We start from the raw sequence: 19,487 nt of genomic DNA on the forward strand, positions 1-19,487 counted from the left end.
GTGGGCTCCACTGGAACTCTCCACATTCTTGAGAGAGATCGGGGGATCCAGGAGAGAGAAATACTCCAGAGTCCCCTAGAGAACTAAGGTTTGGGGCCGAGGATGGGTGAGAAGAGGAGAGAGATGCTCAGGAGTCAAGAGGCAACAGAACTCACCTGGTCGGATCGTGGACTGGGCCTGGGAAGCTGGGAAGAGACAAGAGCATATGAGACACTTCACAGAGCTGGCGTAAAGGGCCGCAGAGGGGAGGGCTCTGAGCAGGTCAGATCCCATCGATGCTAGTCCCCAGCTATAGACGGTGGGGCATGTGACAGCCACACCCTGGAGGATGCCCCTCTTGAAAGAGGCAGGCAGACCAAGGACATGATTCACATGTTAATGTGACAGGCTCCATGTGTATAAGTGGTGACCGAGTTGTCACAAAACCAATCGCCTGCCTTGAGTTTCCAGCTGCTCACTAAGGCAGCAAGATCAAGGAGTCCAGCTCCCACTAAAATGCCACGGCTGACCTTCCAGGCCTACCCATGGGTCATGACGAGGTTTTCCTGGCAGTCATTGCAGAGGCAGCCACTCTTTGCAATAGACACCCTTGTAATGACTGAGCATCACACCTCCCAGTTGGCAGATGTAGTCGGGGACTCAGGACCCCAATCGGGCAGCAGTGGGCACACACATACTGGTCTGCAATCCACCCCATGTGATCCCTGAGACATCTCCATTCAGTAGGCAGATGGTTCGGCGCCAGCTGCACTGTGGCAGGAGGCCAGTAACGGCTTCATGGCCTGGCAGTTTGGCACCTGTCCTCATTTACCATCTCCACACCTGGCAGCCTCACAGAAACTGACACTGATTATGTCGGGGGGTTCAGGAGACTTGAGGAAGACAGGGATGATATAAGTAGCCTGCAACGAGCTGATCAGAATATGAAGACTCTCGACCCTCCACCAAGAGAAACACCGAACACCGAGAGGCTCACCGGAGCAGATGACACTGGCGTCCTCACTGTGGCCACAGTTGTGCAAGTTCCAGCCACTGTGGGGGCAGTGCCACAGGAAGGACTCTTGTCCGGAGCAGCTCACGTCGTCCAGCACGATGGGACCGTAGCCCTGACCAAACCGGGCACTTCCTGGGGCCGATGTCGCCCAGCCACAGCCCAGCTGCCTGCACACCACGTTGGCGTCATTGAGGTCCCAGCCGTCGTCACACACGGTGCCCCAGGAGCCTTGGTACAGGACCTCCACGCGGCCTTGACACTGGTCACCTCCATTCACCAGCCTCAGGGACAAACCTGCCTCGGTCCCTAGCAGGAGACAGGATAATTATCTTCCATTTTGTTAAGGTACAAAGTGTTTACTCATGTCTGAGTGGTTTAAAATTACTACAGGGACCATGCTATTGGGGTCAGGTTAAGGCTACACAGTACAAAACTCTCTTAAGCTCGGTCACCATTATTCATTCTCCAGGGACTACTTTAGGTGCCCTAAGTGTCAGATGACTTATGTATGTTCACTGATGGTTTACCCACATTGTCGGCATTTCAGTTGTTAACAAGGTCATGGGATATAGGGGAGATGGTGAAAGCCAGAGTCATGACCTAGGACCTCTGCAAGCAAACAAGCACCTACTGCAAACCCAGAGATCCTACCCAGTCGCTACTGAGTACATGTCCTAGGACCTAGCACTGGGCATGTCTACCGTCACCTGACTGTCCTATAGTGTGGACCCGACCTCTGGCCCTGAGGCTTCTTCTGAAAGTTCCTTAACTGTTGACCAGTGATTCAGGTACCCTCACGACCAAAGTTTGTGTTGAATCTTAAAGTCCATGAACCCTATGAATATCATGACAGTGGGTGGGAGTAACTACCACGGATTCTTAGAGGTGACTGTTTAGAGCTCCCCTGGCCAGTGAGGGGCACAAAAGCAACAAAACAATGTAGCATCAGGCCTGCCCAGAGGACGGTCATTTGCCACAAACAGCACCAGACCAGAAATCAGGAGGGCTTGTCTCACATGGACCTAGCCCTTTGTACCCTGTGAACTGGGCTAGGGCATGACCATTGACTAGTTCTCATTTTTTCAGGCATGTATAAAATCATGACCACACGCACAAACACACACACACACACACAGACACACAGACACACAGACACACACACACACACACACATACACAGAGGGAGAGAGAGAGGAACAATGCCTACTAAGATGATTAAAATGAAAGATATAGAAGAGGAAGTGCTATTGAGAATGTAGAGAAAGAACTTCAGGTACTGCTTGCTCTTGGCCCCCAAAAGCAGTGTGGCTGCAGTAACAAACAGTCCAGTGATTCCACAAAAATGAAACATAATTCCTCATTTGACCCAAACTTTCCACTATGCCCAGAAGATTTAGTAATAGCCATTGAAACAACAAAATTGTACACATAAGAAATGGATTTGCTATTCAGATTAGTCAAAGGTAAAAATAATCAACACGGCCTTCAACAGATGAATGGAGAAAAAAGATAAAAGGGAAGTGTTGCTGTGTCCATGTGCACATGTGCCATCATGGGGAACCTGAGTAAGACTGGCTGCCTGAGAGAAGCCATCACCAAAGGCCACATGGACATTGAATCCATTCATAGGAAATGTCCAGAATGAATAAATCTATATTGAGCGAAGGCAGACAGCTGATGACCAGAGAGAAATGGGAATGGGTCTGAATGGTAAGGGTTTGGAATTTTCACTGGGGAAATGAAGATTCTGGAGTAGACATTGTTATGGTTGCACCACTTGTGAGTATACTAAACACTCTGGACCCTATACCTTAAAATGGTAAATAGTGTGGTAGTGGTGAAGCCCAGAGACTGAAAGAGCAGAAAGCAAGAACTATTTGGCCAGTTTCTACAGTCCTGACTCACACAGCCCATAATCCCAGTCCTACTGCAGGATTGAAAGAAGCAGGAGCGCAGACCCTATGGAACACGAGCTACCAGGCTTTAGGGGCAATCCAGGCCATCGCAGTTGCCCCATGGACACTGCACTGTCAGCACAGAAATGGACCCCAAATCACAGGCCAGCTCTAGGGCAGAGCTTGACATCACCTGACACCCCGGGGAGAGGCAGGGTTCTGTGGCTGGGCTGGGAAACTGTGGGCAGCATTCAGCACATAGTACTGGGGAGAGAACAAAGGTCTGAAAGAGAAGAGCAGTTTGGGGGCAAGAAATTGCTTGCCCAAAGTCTTTGGTGCTCTAACCACCCTTCCTACTAAAAAAGCAGACAGGCCTTCTGTCCATGAGTTTCAAGCAAACCCTTGGGTCGCATCTTCTCCTTCTCTCCTGACGAATGGGGAGGTGGGCCTGGGACCCTGAGCAGGCAATCAGAGCACATGCACATGGTTCTGGTGACTCATCTCTTCCCAAGCAGGTAGCAGAGCCCCACCAAGACATGTCAGCCAGACACAGGGGGGCAGAGGGGGACAAATACAGTGATTCTCCTGGTGGCATACAGACTGGCACTGGCATCTGTGCCCCCAGGCACAAACACAGCAAGAGTGAAGCCCAGGCACATAAAAGAAAACTGTGGTAAGAAAAACACTGTGAGGATGGAGTCTTGGAACTTTTCCATGCTGTTGCTCCTGAAGTTAAACCCACCACTAACGTCCTCATTATGGGAGACTCTGACTCTCTCCTCACGTAAGAGAGGTTGAGCCAGGTTTCTGTCACTTGCAAACAAAAGCATCCTGACGAGTAGATCTCCCAAGTGGTAGGTGCCGGGAAATCACAATTCTTGTGGGCAAACACAACACCGCACTCTGAAAATGGTGGTTAGGAGAGAAGCTGAGCCCACATTTAGAAACTTCACCCAGGCCGGTTAGTTAGGTGTTGAACATAACATGTTGGCAGGATCCTAGGATGCTTACCGTAGGAAGGAGTTGTATGCCACCAATCTAGAGAAGAAAACAAAGCTGAATTAGAAAGGAAGGGGAGTGAATCAAGGTTGGCTCATGTGAGTCTTAGGTGGGACCCAACATAGTGGGATCTGAGGTGGTCTGCTGGCTAGAGAAGAAAGGGGTCTCTGTTGTGAGCCTGCCATGAGTCAATATCTCTCCACCATGTCCACCATGATGGCAACAAGGTGGGGCAAGCTGCAAGAGGCAGTGCCATGCTGTGATGACAGTGTGGTTTGGAAATGCATCACTTCGGCACCATGTGGGGATGAGACATGACAAATCTTTATCTTCCCAGACATGGAGCATCTGGTGCAGACACTGCAATCAAGCAGAAGTGCTGCCCAGAGAGTCTTGTCTGTTCCCTGAGTCGCAGTGAGGACTGTGTACCCCGAGTCCTCTATTTCAAGGAGCCAGAAAGGGCAATCAGTGTGTTGTGGGCTCCACTGAAACTCTCCACATTCTTGAGAGAGATCGGGGGGATCCAGGAGAGAGAAACACTCCAGAGTCCCCTAGAGAACTAAGGTTTGGGGCCGAGGATGGGTGAGAAGAGGAGAGAGATGCTCAGGAGTCAAGAGGCAACAGAACTCACCTGGTCGGATCGTGGACTGGGCCTGGGAAGCTGGGAAGAGACAAGAGCATATGAGACACTTCACAGAGCTGGCGTAAAGGGCCGCAGAGGGGAGGGCTCTGAGCAGGTCAGATCCCATCGATGCTAGTCCCCAGCTATAGACGGTGGGGCATGTGACAGCCACACCCTGGAGGATGCCCCTCTTGAAAGAGCCAGGCAGACCAAGGACATGATTTCCCATGTCAATGTGACTGGCTCCATGTCTACGAGTGGTGACCGAGTTGTCTCCAAACCTATCGCCTGCCATGAGTTTCCAGCTGCTCTATGATAGCAAGACCAGGAGTCCGGCTCCCACTAAAATGCCACGGCTGACCTTCCAGGCCTACCCATGGGTCATGACGAGGTTTTCCTGGCAGTCATTGCAGAGGCAGCCACCGTTTGCACCAGACACCCTTGTAAAGACTGGGCATCACACCTCCCAGTTGGCAGATGCATTCGGGGACTCAGGACCCCAAATGGGCGGCAGTAGGCACACACATACTATTGCAATCCGTGCCCTGGGATCCTAGAGACACCTCCATTCAGCAGGCGGATCGTTCGGCGCCAGCTGCACTGTGGCAGGAGGCCAGTAACGGCTTCATGGCCTGGCAGTTTGGCACCTGTCCTCATTTACCATCTCCACACCTGGCAGCCTCACAGAAACTGACACTGATTATGTCTGGGGGTTCAGGAACTTGAGGAAGAAAGGAATGATCTAAGTAGGCTGCAACGAGCTGAGCAGAATATGAGGACTCCCGATCCTCCACCAAGAGAAACACCGAACACCGAGAGGCTCACCGGAGCAGATGACACTGGCGTCCTCACTGTGGCCACAGTTGTGCGAGTTCCAGCCACGGTGGGGGCAGTGCCACAGGAAGGACTCTTGTCCGGAGCAGCTCACGTCGTCCAGCACGATGGGACCGTAGCCCTGACCAAACCGGGCACTTCCTGGGGCCGATGTCGCCCAGCCACAGCCCAGCTGCCTGCACACCACGTTGGCGTCATTGAGGTCCCAGCCGTCGTCACACACGGTGCCCCAGGAGCCTTGGTACAGGACCTCCACGCGGCCTTGACACTGGTCACCTCCATTCACCAGCCTCAGGGACAAACCTGCCTCGGTCCCTAGCAGGAGACAGGATAATTATCTTCCATTTTGTTAAGGTACAAAGTGTTTACTCATGTCTGAGTGGTTTAGAATTACTACAGGGACCATGCTATTGGGGTCAGGTTAAGGCTACACAGTACAAAACTCTCTTAAGCTCGGTCACCATTATTCATTCTCCAGGGACTACTTTAGGTGCCCTAAGTGTCAGATGACTTATGTATGTTCACTGATTGGTTACCCACATTGTCGGCATTTCAGTTGTTAACAAGGTCATGGGATATAGGGGAGATGGTGAAAGCCAGAGTCATGACCTAGGACCTCTGCAAGCAAACAAGCACCTACTGCAAACCCAGAGATCCTACCCAGTCGCTACTGAGTACATGTCCTAGGACCTAGCACTGGGCATGTCTACCGTCACCTGACTGTCCTATAGTGTGGACCCGACCTCTGGCCCTGAGGCTTCTTCTGAAAGTTCCTTAACTGTTGACCAGTGATTCAGGTACCCTCACGACCAAAGTTTGTGTTGAATCTTAAAGTCCATGAACCCTATGAATATCATGACAGTGGGTGGGAGTAACTACCACGGATTCTTAGAGGTGACTGTTTAGAGCTCCCCTGGCCAGTGAGGGGCACAAAAGCAACAAAACAATGTAGCATCAGGCCTGCCCAGAGGACGGTCATTTGCCACAAACAGCACCAGACCAGAAATCAGGAGGGCTTGTCTCACATGGACCTAGCCCTTTGTACCCTGTGAACTGGGCTAGGGCATGACCATTGACTAGTTCTCATTTTTTCAGGCATGTATAAAATCATGACCACACGCACAAACACACACACACACACACAGACACACAGACACACAGACACACACACACACACACACATACACAGAGGGAGAGAGAGAGGAACAATGCCTACTAAGATGATTAAAATGAAAGATATAGAAGAGGAAGTGCTATTGAGAATGTAGAGAAAGAACTTCAGGTACTGCTTGCTCTTGGCCCCCAAAAGCAGTGTGGCTGCAGTAACAAACAGTCCAGTGATTCCACAAAAATGAAACATAATTCCTCATTTGACCCAAACTTTCCACTATGCCCAGAAGATTTAGTAATAGCCATTGAAACAACAAAATTGTACACATAAGAAATGGATTTGCTATTCAGATTAGTCAAAGGTAAAAATAATCAACACGGCCTTCAACAGATGAATGGAGAAAAAAGATAAAAGGGAAGTGTTGCTGTGTCCATGTGCACATGTGCCATCATGGGGAACCTGAGTAAGACTGGCTGCCTGAGAGAAGCCATCACCAAAGGCCACATGGACATTGAATCCATTCATAGGAAATGTCCAGAATGAATAAATCTATATTGAGCGAAGGCAGACAGCTGATGACCAGAGAGAAATGGGAATGGGTCTGAATGGTAAGGGTTTGGAATTTTCACTGGGGAAATGAAGATTCTGGAGTAGACATTGTTATGGTTGCACCACTTGTGAGTATACTAAACACTCTGGACCCTATACCTTAAAATGGTAAATAGTGTGGTAGTGGTGAAGCCCAGAGACTGAAAGAGCAGAAAGCAAGAACTATTTGGCCAGTTTCTACAGTCCTGACTCACACAGCCCATAATCCCAGTCCTACTGCAGGATTGAAAGAAGCAGGAGCGCAGACCCTATGGAACACGAGCTACCAGGCTTTAGGGGCAATCCAGGCCATCGCAGTTGCCCCATGGACACTGCACTGTCAGCACAGAAATGGACCCCAAATCACAGGCCAGCTCTAGGGCAGAGCTTGACATCACCTGACACCCCGGGGAGAGGCAGGGTTCTGTGGCTGGGCTGGGAAACTGTGGGCAGCATTCAGCACATAGTACTGGGGAGAGAACAAAGGTCTGAAAGAGAAGAGCAGTTTGGGGGCAAGAAATTGCTTGCCCAAAGTCTTTGTTGCACAAACCACCTTTCCTACTAAATACAGCAGAAAGGAGTCCGACTCCCACCAAAATGCCATGGCTGACCTTCCAGGCCTATCTGTGGGTCAGGACGAGGTTTTCCTCATTGTCCTTGTAGAGGCAGCCACCCTTCACACTGGTCGCCCTCTCTAAGGACCAGGCATCACACCTCCCAGGTGGGAAATGCAGCCGGGGACTCAGGACCTCAATCGGGCAGCAGTGGGCACACACATACTGGTCTACAATCCTCGCCATGGGATCCCTGAGACACCTCCATTCAGTAGGCAGATCTTTTGGCGCCCGCTGCACCGACAGGAGGCCAGTAACAGCTCTCGGGACCTGGCAATTTGACACCTGTCGTAATTTACCATCTTCACACCTGGATGCTTGACAGAAACTGACACTGATTTTAGTGGAGATAACAGGAGACTTGAGGAAGACAGGGATGTTATAAATACTTTCAAATGAGCCAATCAGAATGTGAACACTCTCTTCCCTACTGTTACCCCCAAAACCGAACACTAAATAATGGGAGGCTCACCTGAGCAGATGACACTGGCGTCCTCCCCGTGGCCACAGTTGTGCGACTTCCAGCCGTTGTGGGGGCAGCGCCATAGGTTAGACTCATGCCCAGAGCAGCGCACGTTGTCAAGGAAAATGGGCCCGTAGCCCTGACCAAACCGGGCACTTCCTGGGGCCGACATGGCCCAGCCACAGCCCAGCTGCCTGCACACCACGTTGGCGTCATTGGTGTCCCAGTCGTCATCACACACGGTGCCCCAAGAGCCTTGGTACAGGACCTCCACGCGGCCTTGACACTGGTCACTTCCATTCACCAGCCTCAGGGCCAAACCTGTCTCATCCCCTAGAAGGACAAAGAACAAGACTTGCTGTCCATGTCTATCTTCTGGTCACAGGCTTAAGGCCTATTATAGCTCCAGGGGCTTGCTCGTGGCTGAAGTTCCCTGGGCACCATTCACCTTTGAACATGCCCAGAGTTTAATCTTCATCACAGGGAAATAGTGGAAACATCCTATACATCCTGTGCCTAAGGATGCTCTGATGCAGAGAAGCACCTTATGATTCAATTGAGGTGAGTAGAAAGACAACCCCAAACCACACTGGGCATGCTCAGGATGGAGCCCCATAGCTACCAGTTGCAGTCCAAGAATACTGCTCTTTTGGGTAGCTTGTTGGCTTCTGGGAAGCCCTGGCTGGTTTCTGGCAAAGTCCCAGGACATGATGGCAACTTGGCAAGAAAGGAGCAGTACCAGCATGTAGCCCCCTCTTCCTGAGGCTACACTCCATGTCCTGGGAGCCATGAGCAAAGTCCCAGCAGAACTACTGAGGGCTCCAAGGATTACATTAACCTCCCGCAGGAACATCTTTACTGAATTTCAGCCCATGATTCCCCTTAGTCAGGTGGCCAGCCCCTTTAAGATCAGACCTAGGATCTGAGAGACTGCTCTTTCTATCACCAAACACACACACACAGGGACAGATAATGAAGGGCACACACTGCGACTGCTCCTGTCACTTCCAAATCCAGAGTTTATCTAGAAGAAGAATGAGTCAAGGGGGGGGAGTTGTTTACCTATTGTTGGTGTTACAGATGAGGAGTCAGGGAGCCAGGTGCCTGGAAGGGATGACAAAGGGAAAGGCCAGAATTAGACATCATGGAAAGCAGTCTTTTAAAAGAGTTTTTGGCAGGCCACTGACAACTGCACATTGCAGACTGCCACCTTGCTCTATTTGTGCTACACAAGCCTCCTGCTCAGCCAGCTTTCTTGGGATGAAGGTCATGCAAGAGCACAACCTTTCTGTCCACATCCATCTCTAAGCCTAGCACGTTCTTTCTCCCTTAGAAAGCCTTTGCCACCTCTCTGCTCTGAGGCGTGTAGTCTGAGCAGTTTCCCACGCTCTGAAGTTTGGGCAGAAAGAGTCAAGAGCATGGGGGGTTGAGTTGAAACCAGTCAAGTATCCTATTACCTGAATGTTGCCATCACTTATTACACTCCCATTCCCTGGGCACTGTCTCTGCCACTTTGGATACACATGTGACCCTGACGAATCTGAGGGTGTTGAAAGCAGTGAGCGATGAAGGGAATCTAGCCTGCTCTAAGGTCCCTTACAGAGGAGGTTATTGGTCATCTGCATCCATTCTCCCACTCGGCATGTCAGCCAAGATTGCCTTACAGCTGAAATTCATATAACACAAGGCCAGTTCCCTGAACCTGCAGGCAGCTGTCTCCTGCGACAGCTTGAAAGCACTAGATGAAACCTCATGGATTGATGGACATATGAGACTTTAGGATCCCAGGTCTGGTTAAGAACCATCTGTTGGGGATCCCATGACATGAGAGAACTAAAGGTGTACATAGGTTCTGCAAATAACAGTGGTTCTTCCAGAGCTGGAAGAAGAGGGATTGATGGGAATGAAGAAAAGTACCATTCCAAGTAGGGTACAAGGACTCACCTTGCTGTATTGTGGACTGGGACTGAGCAGCTGTGAGAAAGAAATTTGAGGTTAGACACAAAGCGACCGGTGCCCTAAATGGATCAAAACTGGAAGACTATCAGACTATGCATCCAGAGCTGATGCCTTCATATGCCCTTGAGTAGACAGAGCCAGGGTCTGCCATGAATCTCTCTGTCCTCTGGGAGCTCCACCATATGTCCCATTGCCATTGCCTGCCTTGCTAGGTCTGAGAGCTTGCCTTCCAGCAAGCAGAAGGCCACCACCCTGCCTGCAACAGGCCCCCCAGATCATTGCGTTCACTCAGTGTGGGAACAGCAAGAATGCATCTGGGCAGTTATTCTAGGAAGACTCCAATTCCACCAGCCCAGGTGCAGTGCTCTCCATCTTTACCAGGTTTCTTGGGCTTTATGCAGGGGTGAAGCTGAGGCCCCTTAGTCATAGGTAGTTCTTCAGCATTCTATGTACTCCTGAGCCGCTATTCCCTGCACCTTCCCCACTTCCAGCTGCTATTCACTGCCTGCCTAAATTCACAATGTAGACTGCAATCCTGTTCTCCGAGTTTGCTTCATTGATGACCCAATATAATATGACAATGGAGGAGCAACGGTGCATTTTCCAACCACATTCCCGAGATCTGTGCCTTGAGAAGGAGGGTTCTGGGAAATTGGTGGTGTACTGGGTAATGATCCTACTGCGAAGGAATAGGGGCTCTTTTTTTCTTTCTACTGAAGAGTGGATGGTTCCTTTCACCAACCAAACCATTGCTGCTGCAAAGTAATATTGGTTCTTTTCTGTTGGCCTAATAGGGGAGAATAACACACCCTACCCTTTCTTTTTCAGTATACATCAGTAGCCTTCTGTCTCCAGGAAACCTTAGGAGGTACAGGATATCTCAGAGGGGGCTAGATGTGGGCCTTGTAGTATGTAGTGTGCTTGTTCCCATCAAAGACCACTTCAGAGAGACAGTCAGGGATATTTGCTTTCCACCTGAACAGATGACACCAGCGTCCATAAGGAGTATGGCCACAGCTGTATGAGTACCAGACATTGTAAGGGTAGCTCCACTGGTAGGACTCATGCTCTGAGCAGCGCACATTGTCCAGGACAATTGGCCCTGAGCCTTGACCAAACCTAGCATCTCCTGGGGCCAACGTGGACCAGCCACAGCTCAGCTGCCTACAGACCACATTGCCATCATTGGTGTCCCAGTTATCATCACACACGGTGCCCAGGAGCCTCAGTACAGGACCTCCATGTGGCCCTGACACCAGTCACCGCCACTCACCAGCCTCAGGACCAAGCCCAATTCAGGCCCTAAATGAAGGTATAACATTTCTCTTTTATGATGCCACAAATAACAAAGTCTTAGGACTCTATTATATTCAGAGTGCTTCATAATAGGTAAAGGTCACTGAGTTTTAACTAAGCTGGACTCGTAAAGTATCACAAGTTAGAATTCTTCCAGGTTAAAAGGACAGCGACTTCTCTCCCCAATGCAAGCCACTAGAACTTCAGGGGGAAGTAAATGCACCTTAGTCTGTATCCTGGAGAGGGCTTAAAGACTATCCACATGTTGTTCGTTTGAGCAAAACAGGGACACAGCTCAACTTCTTGGGACAGCATATCCATGACTATCCCATGCTGAGGAGAATTCTCATCTGATGACACCAGGATGTCTTGTGAGTTCTTATATATGTCTTGGGCTCTGAGATTGGGTTAGAGAGCATTTTGCACATGCTCCTTCTGGCTCCATAGCCAAGTCTGTGGGGCTAGAATGGATGAAGCTAGTGCAGATTTGTGGGATGAAGCAGGTGGTACCATAGTCCAGAGACTGATCCCACTGGTCTCTGGCACAAGGCACCAAGGCTCCTAGATCTCATATTCCCACTGACTCCTCCCCACCCACTAGGGAGGGACAATGAAGGAAGCTCCAACTCAAGCTGGGCCCTGAGTCACAAGGGACCTTCCTTTATGCTAAATGCACACAACCCTCTTTCTTACCCCACCCCCTAGAAGTCTTCCTGAATAAGAGTGAAACCTGTGTATATACTTGGCATCATTACTGACCAAAAAGGAGCCAAAAAAAATTATTCATTACCTGTTGTACCAGTAGTCTCAGTATCCACGGTAGTTCTAGCTGCATAGATAGATTATACAAGGAAGGGGAAAAAAAAACCCCAGAAAATGTAAAGTTAGGTCCATCTGAGGAGAATCAAGGACTTGAAAGTAAAGTAGAAACTGCTCAGGAAACATAATTTCTGACCTGGATTTCATCTTGCTATGTGACTTTGGAAAAAGAAACAAACATGTCTAGCCTCAAGCTCTTTCATTCTAAAAGACTATTTTGGAAGGAATCTCTCTTTATTAACCTTCGGAACTTGATTCTGATTATCCCACATGTGACCCATGCAGGGCTCCAGGAGATAGATGCAAAAATAAAATTTTTAATCCTTATGCTTCTAATTGGTTTCTCTTATCTAATTGTATTGGCTAGTATCTCTTGCACGGTGTTAAATGACAGGGTTTGTGAAGGCCATTCTGGCCTTGTTTTCTGCTTTAGTGAAAATGCTTCTGATGTTTACCCATTACGTAACATTACAGATTTAAACCTATGATTTTTACATAGCTTCCAGGAGCTGTGGTGCTTGTCCAAGGCCCCAGCAAGAGCCTACTTGGTGCTGGGACCTGAAGAGAAGATGACCTGATTGCTCCTCTTGACCCACTGTCACTAAAGCATTAATTTGGTTTCTGAACTCCCTACTGGGCTTCTACATGAGGCCTTTTTGGTCTAGAGGAAGTGTGACTCCCACCTCTACCCACATTGGAGGTCCTGACAAGAGTATCTCTATGTAAGTCCTATGTGCAGTCCTGTGTCATAGATATCTAAGCCCCCAAGTCCCTCGCCTGCACCCTTGAGTGGACTAGTTGTACTAGAGAACTTATCAGGTTCTCAGAGGAAACCACGCTAGAGAGGAGCAGGTTCTCCTCTTATAACTGCTACAAATAAGAATCTTTGGAAGAGACATGGCTAAATTATAACAAAGCCAGTGTCCTCCTCAGCTCTGGTGACATCTGTGTCCTTAATCATAGGGAAGAGAAAGAGGTAAAGTAAGGGTTCAGCCTATGGCCTTTAGGGACAGGAAAGCATAGTGCCTGAGGAACAGAAATGCCTTATGTGTACCATTAAGATTCCCAGTTGATCCGTGCTGACTCCTAGTCAGGGGCCTTTATGTGAAGGCTATCCTTCTCTAGTCCTAGGGTCAATGTTTCCCATGGGTTATGGTCAATGACTTTCCTTCCCAAAGCCCAGGTGGCCAGGAACTCAAGCTGTATTGACTACTTCCCAGCTCTTTCATAAGAGCTGTCCCCAGGGGGGTGCATGGGACCTCTGATGCCCATAAGCTGAAGGAACACGGTTCCTTTATATTGAGAAGGAACCAAGGTCGCCTGATATGGGTTCAGGAAAATGCACAAGCAGGCGAGGATGCTACCCCAGCAGGTTTGCACTTGCCTCTCCAGGCCCTACAGCCAAAGACCTAGCACCCCAGCCTGTCCAGGCATCAGCAGGCAGTGGTGAGGACCACAGGACCCTCCTGGAGGCAAGACACCAAGCTCCACCTTGGAACTCCTTGGAAGTGCCTATGCATGTCAATCCCTCCCCCATCTCAGGGACACGGTCCATGGAAGGGTTATCCATTTAGGCCCGAAGCCTTATTCTCAGGTTCCTCTTCGGAGCTGAGCACCCCTTTCTCTTACACCTTTTGCACCACTTCTGGATCAGAGATGGCCCTGTGGGTGCAGTGAGGTAATGAGCCCATAGAGATCCCATACAAAAAGGTTACCTTCTGACACAGCTGTTTCCTGGGATGCCTCCGTGGAAGACAAAGAAGCTACAGAGTAGAGAAAAGAAAAGGTAATCAGTATTGGCTCTCATTTGAGAAGGGCCGAACTTGTGCTTCCTTAGCTCTGAAATAAGGGCTGCATGCAGAGATCCGGAAACCCCACCCACTGCTGAAAGGCTATATTTCTTCCTCACAAAACAGAATTCATCTCTCTGTCATTTTTCAGTCCTTATTCAATGCTGGAATGCCACCAGAGATGTTCCTTGCTCCCGCCACCATCCTCCCACCCCTCTGCCTCCACTGTGTCCATCAAAATAATCACCCAGTCGATGAACAGCCCCACCTGATTTACAAGATCACATTTCCAATACAAGCTGCCTATTTCTATAGCTTACCCACAGCCTTAAATGACAAATATCCACGATCGCTGAGATACTCCTGACGAGGTGGCCCCAAGTACAAAGAACAGCAGTTTTTTCAAAGATGCACCCTCAAATGCTGAAGCAAACCATTGCAAAGTGACTGCTTGGAGGCCCACACTCTCTGGGGGAAGCCATTCTCAAGTGATGGTTGGATTATCAGGGTCACTTCCTATACACGGTGGCATGTGCACACACCAGTCCACATAGCAAATACCAAAGGTCACTCTAAAGATGAATAATTTATCTAGGAAGCCCCCTTTGGGGGACACATTGAGTGATATCCTCGGAGTTTCTTTGTGGATTAAAAGACCACTTGGTGCTTGAACACCTACCAGCACTCTGTGAACAAAGGAGAAACTCAGCATTGGCATTTGCTAAGTTGAGTCAAGGAGAATTTCTCTTCCACTGCAAGTGTAAATATCTTTTGCTTGTCATCTAATCCCCAAGAAAGAGAATATACTGGTTACTTCTGTGTTTGATTTTGGTATAGATTTAAGTTTTAAGGACCAGAAACCCCCAGCCCTTCTCTCCTGACTTTAAAAGGAGGAGGAAGTGCTACGTAGGAAGGTATTTGGTCATCCCAGGCCAGGGATCGTCAGAATGATACCCCTGGGTGTTGCATTGGCAAACTCTGGAGGAGCCTGAGATTGAAACCACTTCTACCACTTCCCAGCTTTAGGACTCCAGGCAAGTCACGTGCCCTCTCTGAGCCTCCATTTCTTTATCTGTGAAAAGGAACCTGCCCTCTAACATCAAATAAGACATGGTTTAGAGTAACGCATGTAAACTGCAAAGTGCTGTGGTCATGCGCCGTGGTGTAGAGGTCAGCAGGAGCCTCTGTCATCCAAGTGGCACAGGTGACCACCCGAGGCAAGGTCAGCTCTACCTGAGCACACAACTCCGGCGTCTTCCCTGTGGCCACAGTCATGGTTGTACCACCCGCTGTGGGAGCAGCTTGACAGGTAGGGCTCCCATCCTGAGCAGTATACGGAGCCCAAGAGAATGTTCCCTGAGCCCTGACCAAAGCGGGCTCCGCCTGGCGCCGACACCGCAAGGCCACAGCCGAGCTGCCGACAGACGACATCTGCGTCCTGGGTGTCCCAGTCGTCATCACACACGGTGCCCTAATAGCCTTGGTACAGGACCTCCACGCGGCCCTGACACCGGTCACCACTGCTCACCAGCCTCAGTGGCAAACCTGCATTGAAAGAGTGGAAAGCCTTCATCCACTCTCTCTGCCCCCTTGGCTTTCACTCACCAGCACCCCCTGTTCTCCCTCCTCTGACTGCTGCCCTGTCTCCTTCACCTTTGTTTTTCCTCCCCCAGCACCTTATATATTGCTGCTCAGCCATGCCTTGTCTTAGCCCTCTTCTCATGCTATCTTCCCCCTGAATGAGCTCATGTGCTCTGAGAGCTTTTCAGGAGGAGGGACCCCCAAAGCCACTGTTCCAGTGCCGATCAACCCTTACAAGCCCAGCCAAGCTCTAGACCAATATTCCCAGTGACCTTCTGGATACCCCCCCACCCCACACTGTCTGGTACCCAACACGGTCTCTTTTGTCTGCTTCAATCGTGGAGTCACCATGCTCCATGTGAACTGTGTTGGCAATCTGGCTGCTCTATTTGATTCCCCCTCTTCTGTGCCTCTTGTATCCAACGTATCAATAGGGTTGTCTTTCCTTTTATTTTTGCCACCATTTTGCTAGACTAGATCTTCCTTCTCCTGAACCTGGGCCCTGCCAGTGGATTTTCCTGCCCTCTGCCCCTCCCTATCTCATCCATCCATTGATGGATTCCACAGCATTTATGGAGTGCTTACTCTGGTCTGGGCCCCCTCTTCTGCTGACAGGATTGACCGGTCTCTCCCCAGAATGTCCCAAGTTTTATCTTTATAAAATGTGGAAATGTTCAACTCACTTTCCTGCTCAGAGTGCCTCAATATACTCTCCACTTGATCAGGGTCAAGTGTTGGATGGCATTCTTCCAAGAGTGGGTGTCAAGGCACCTTTTGAGCCTCCTGACAGAGCCTGAGTGCCACCGTCATGGGCACCATGTTCCTGCCTGACATGATCCTGCTGAACTACCGCCCTGACTATGCGAGGAAAACAGGCAGCAGAGTCCGAGGCAACCAGCCCAACATCGCGACAGCAGGAACTGAGTCTAAGATGTGCTTTCCAATGGTTGGTTTGTGGTTATGAGAAATTCGTGATCAGGGAGTGACCAGAGAGGGTGGGATGGGACATAAGGCAAGAAGGCAAGTGGTTGCTGTGGTCATCGTAAAGGAAGGGATCAGGCAAAGAGAGAGGAAAGGCCAATCGAGCTGCTTCTAGGGTATTCTAGAGGTGCATTCCAGGCCTCCTCAGCCCTTCCTGCTGTGAATGTCCCTGCAGAAGGTCTCTCAGTCTCCCTGACCTCAATCTTCCCTTTACTGGTTGTCAATCACCAAAAATCTCCCCTCAACCCCTCACAGGCCACTTTTAGACCCTCAGGGCAGGTTCTGAAAAGACAGGTATTGGCCTCAGCAGAGCCAGGAGCCCCACTGCAGACTCCACTGTCCTAAGTGAGCACATCAAGGACGATGGCATGTCAAATTCAGTGCAGTGTGCACAGTTGCTCAGAGGCTGAGGAAACATGCGTAGATTTAGTAAGAATAGTGGACCGAGGTAAAGGCACCTGTTCTGGGTTCAAATTTCTGCCAAGACACTTCCCCACCATGTGGCCTTAGACGTATAACTATTAACAAGTGACCAAACTGTGCCCCAGTTTTCTCATCTGTAACTTGGGGGTAATAATACTACTTACCTCAAAGTGTTGGAAAGATTTCATGATAGCAGCACTTGCTGTGTGCATTAGTCGAGCACTTATTATGTGCCAAGCAGTATTTTAAGTGATTTTTTTATACATTAACTCATTTGGTATATGAAAATAATTTTGTGTAAGGTACATAGAAAGTGCTTCGGAGATGTTAGCTGTCTTCAAGATAACTATCACTATGAAGAGGCACTGAGTTTTCTTTGCCTATCTCTCCTGACACCAAGCTGAAGCTAATTTCATGCAGTGAATGACCAAGAAGCAGAGAGAGGGAAGAAGAATGATAGATGAGACGGACTGAGTATGGATCTGGGACATGCCTAGGGTCTCAGCATCCCCTGATCCTTCCCTCTCCATCCCTGCATTCTAAAGGGCAGGTACTTGCCCTGTGGCCAAAACTGCACTTAGCCTCAACTAGCCAACAGCAGCAGCAGGCAGCAGCAGGAGCGGAACTGGCTGGCTCAGCCAGTGAGCAAAACCCCAGGAAGACAAGTAAAGAAAAACGGCCTTACCATAGTCTGTAGTCAAGGGGTTCCACAGATCTAGATAGAAACAAAATTCACCTTGAAACAGAGGTTCTGCTGTTTATAAATATACAGTCACAGAAATTGGCTTGAGCATTACCTTACAATCATGCCAGGGGGCGCTGTGGCTCACTCTTGGGTCTGTAGGCCAGTAACGTTCTTGCAAAGTGTTTTGGGGTTTTGCAATAGTAGATTACAAGTGGGCTGGATATGGGGTGTTTGATCATTTTAGGTGGAATAAAATATATGTTTCTTTACCCTGCCCACTTACACTACAATTTATAGTGTAATCTGTGCGCAGAAAGAAGGGCTGGACAAGAAAAGGTAGTTTAGACTGGTTGTCAAGAATTTTGGACACCTGTTGAATCCTTCTTCCAGTCTGAAATTTGAGTAGAGTCAGTGCTCGGAATAGACACTCAGAGGCCCCCTAAATGAGTATTTATTTTGGCATCAGGTATCCTGTTCCTTCTGACCCATATCCTGTGAAATTTTTAGTCTGTCTTGAAGAAAACCGACATCTAGAGAACCCATGCCCTTCCACTTCAGATTAGCCCTAAGGATACCTTTCGGGTCCATCAGACTCAATTTTAGTTCTTGAGTTTCTTTTTTGAGCAGATCTCATTCTATTTGTGAGGATTGCTATGTCATGACCTTTCTATGTTTTTAGAGGTCTTCCTAAGGACAAAAAGAATATTTATTCATTAAAAGTAAATAGAATAAAACTCATTCTTATAGGCACTATATGGGTTCACTGGATCCTTTAAGAAGTCCAAGATACATTATGGGCTCTGAGTGATTGCCCTTTTTCCTATATCTTGAAACATTTTGCTATTTTATCATTTGAGGAATTGGTTCACCATTACTCATTAGTTATTAACATCATAATAAAGAGTTCTATAATAAAGATGAAGAGAATGGTACATTATCTAGAAGAAAAATGGAATGGGTCACCATTTCTCAGTGAGCCAAATATCACAGTAGCTTTCAAGAGGGTATTTTTTAAAAAGATTGGAGACATTGTCTTTGTAGGATGCTTTGACTTTCATTGAATGAAATTAAGAATTCAGAACCTTTCATTGCTTGTTATCAATGACAAAGAGAAGAAAACTGACAAAGGAAAATGTTTCACAATAACTAGGTGAGTCGGAAGAGGAATGTAAAGGGATAGAGAGCTACCCTGTAGATGCTAACGATAACGGTGAAATCACTTCTACAGTTGAAATCTCAGACTCTGAGCCTTCAAATGATGATAACCTAGAGGAATTTCCTCTGATTCAAGAATCAAGGAGTCAGTAATATAATTCTAAGTATAAAAACGAAATATAGTGTGTTCACCCACTTCAGTGGAAAGGATTTCATCAGTGATATTTTGTAGCAAGAACTTGGACCATCTCATTTTGCTAAAAGGACATGTGAAGGAACACTTTTATTTCTTCTAATGCTGATGTATCAAAATCTACTTCACACAGGAGACCTGTTATGTTTAAAATCTTATTATAAATTCTAATACATTTTCTTCCATGATCCCCTTTTTTCTAACTTCCTGGTACAGGGAAAGTTAAGGCGTTTGATAAACTTCTCAGACTCTTTGTAAATGTGAGTCCTGCTGGGAGCAGAAACTGGGGGTTTGGAGATTTGACTGTCTAGCAAAACCAACAGGCCAGTGAGGGGACTTGACGCCTGAGAACCACACCATTTGTCTCAACACCTTGAACGTGGAGTCCACACTGGACTTCTCCAGCTGCTCTGCTTCTTATTGTTGATGGCCCAGTAATAGGGCCAGTGAGGCCATGTGGCTGCATACCCCTGGGGATGGAGAAG

At 48.6% G+C, this 19,487-nt stretch overlaps 1 protein-coding gene across 1 annotated transcript; it reads right to left on the reverse strand.

Moving 5' to 3' along the window:
• Positions 1-155: 155 nt before the first annotated feature.
• On the reverse strand, positions 156-15,557 carry LOC144244260 (scavenger receptor cysteine-rich domain-containing protein DMBT1-like; the record flags this gene model as incomplete). The annotated part of the gene is given in 8 exon segments (XM_077779518.1): positions 156-185; positions 977-1,300; positions 3,901-3,927; positions 4,520-4,549; positions 5,336-5,659; positions 8,130-8,453; positions 10,038-10,094; positions 15,218-15,557. Coding segments are annotated over 8 exon segments (1,456 nt in total), but the record flags the coding sequence as incomplete, so codon positions are not given.
• Positions 15,558-19,487: the final 3,930 nt, after the last annotated feature.

The sequence above is a fragment of the Crocuta crocuta genome, unplaced genomic scaffold (genome assembly GCF_008692635.1).
Source record: "Crocuta crocuta isolate KB4526 unplaced genomic scaffold, BGI_CrCroc_1.0 scaffold138, whole genome shotgun sequence".
NCBI lineage: Eukaryota > Metazoa > Chordata > Mammalia > Carnivora > Hyaenidae > Crocuta > Crocuta crocuta.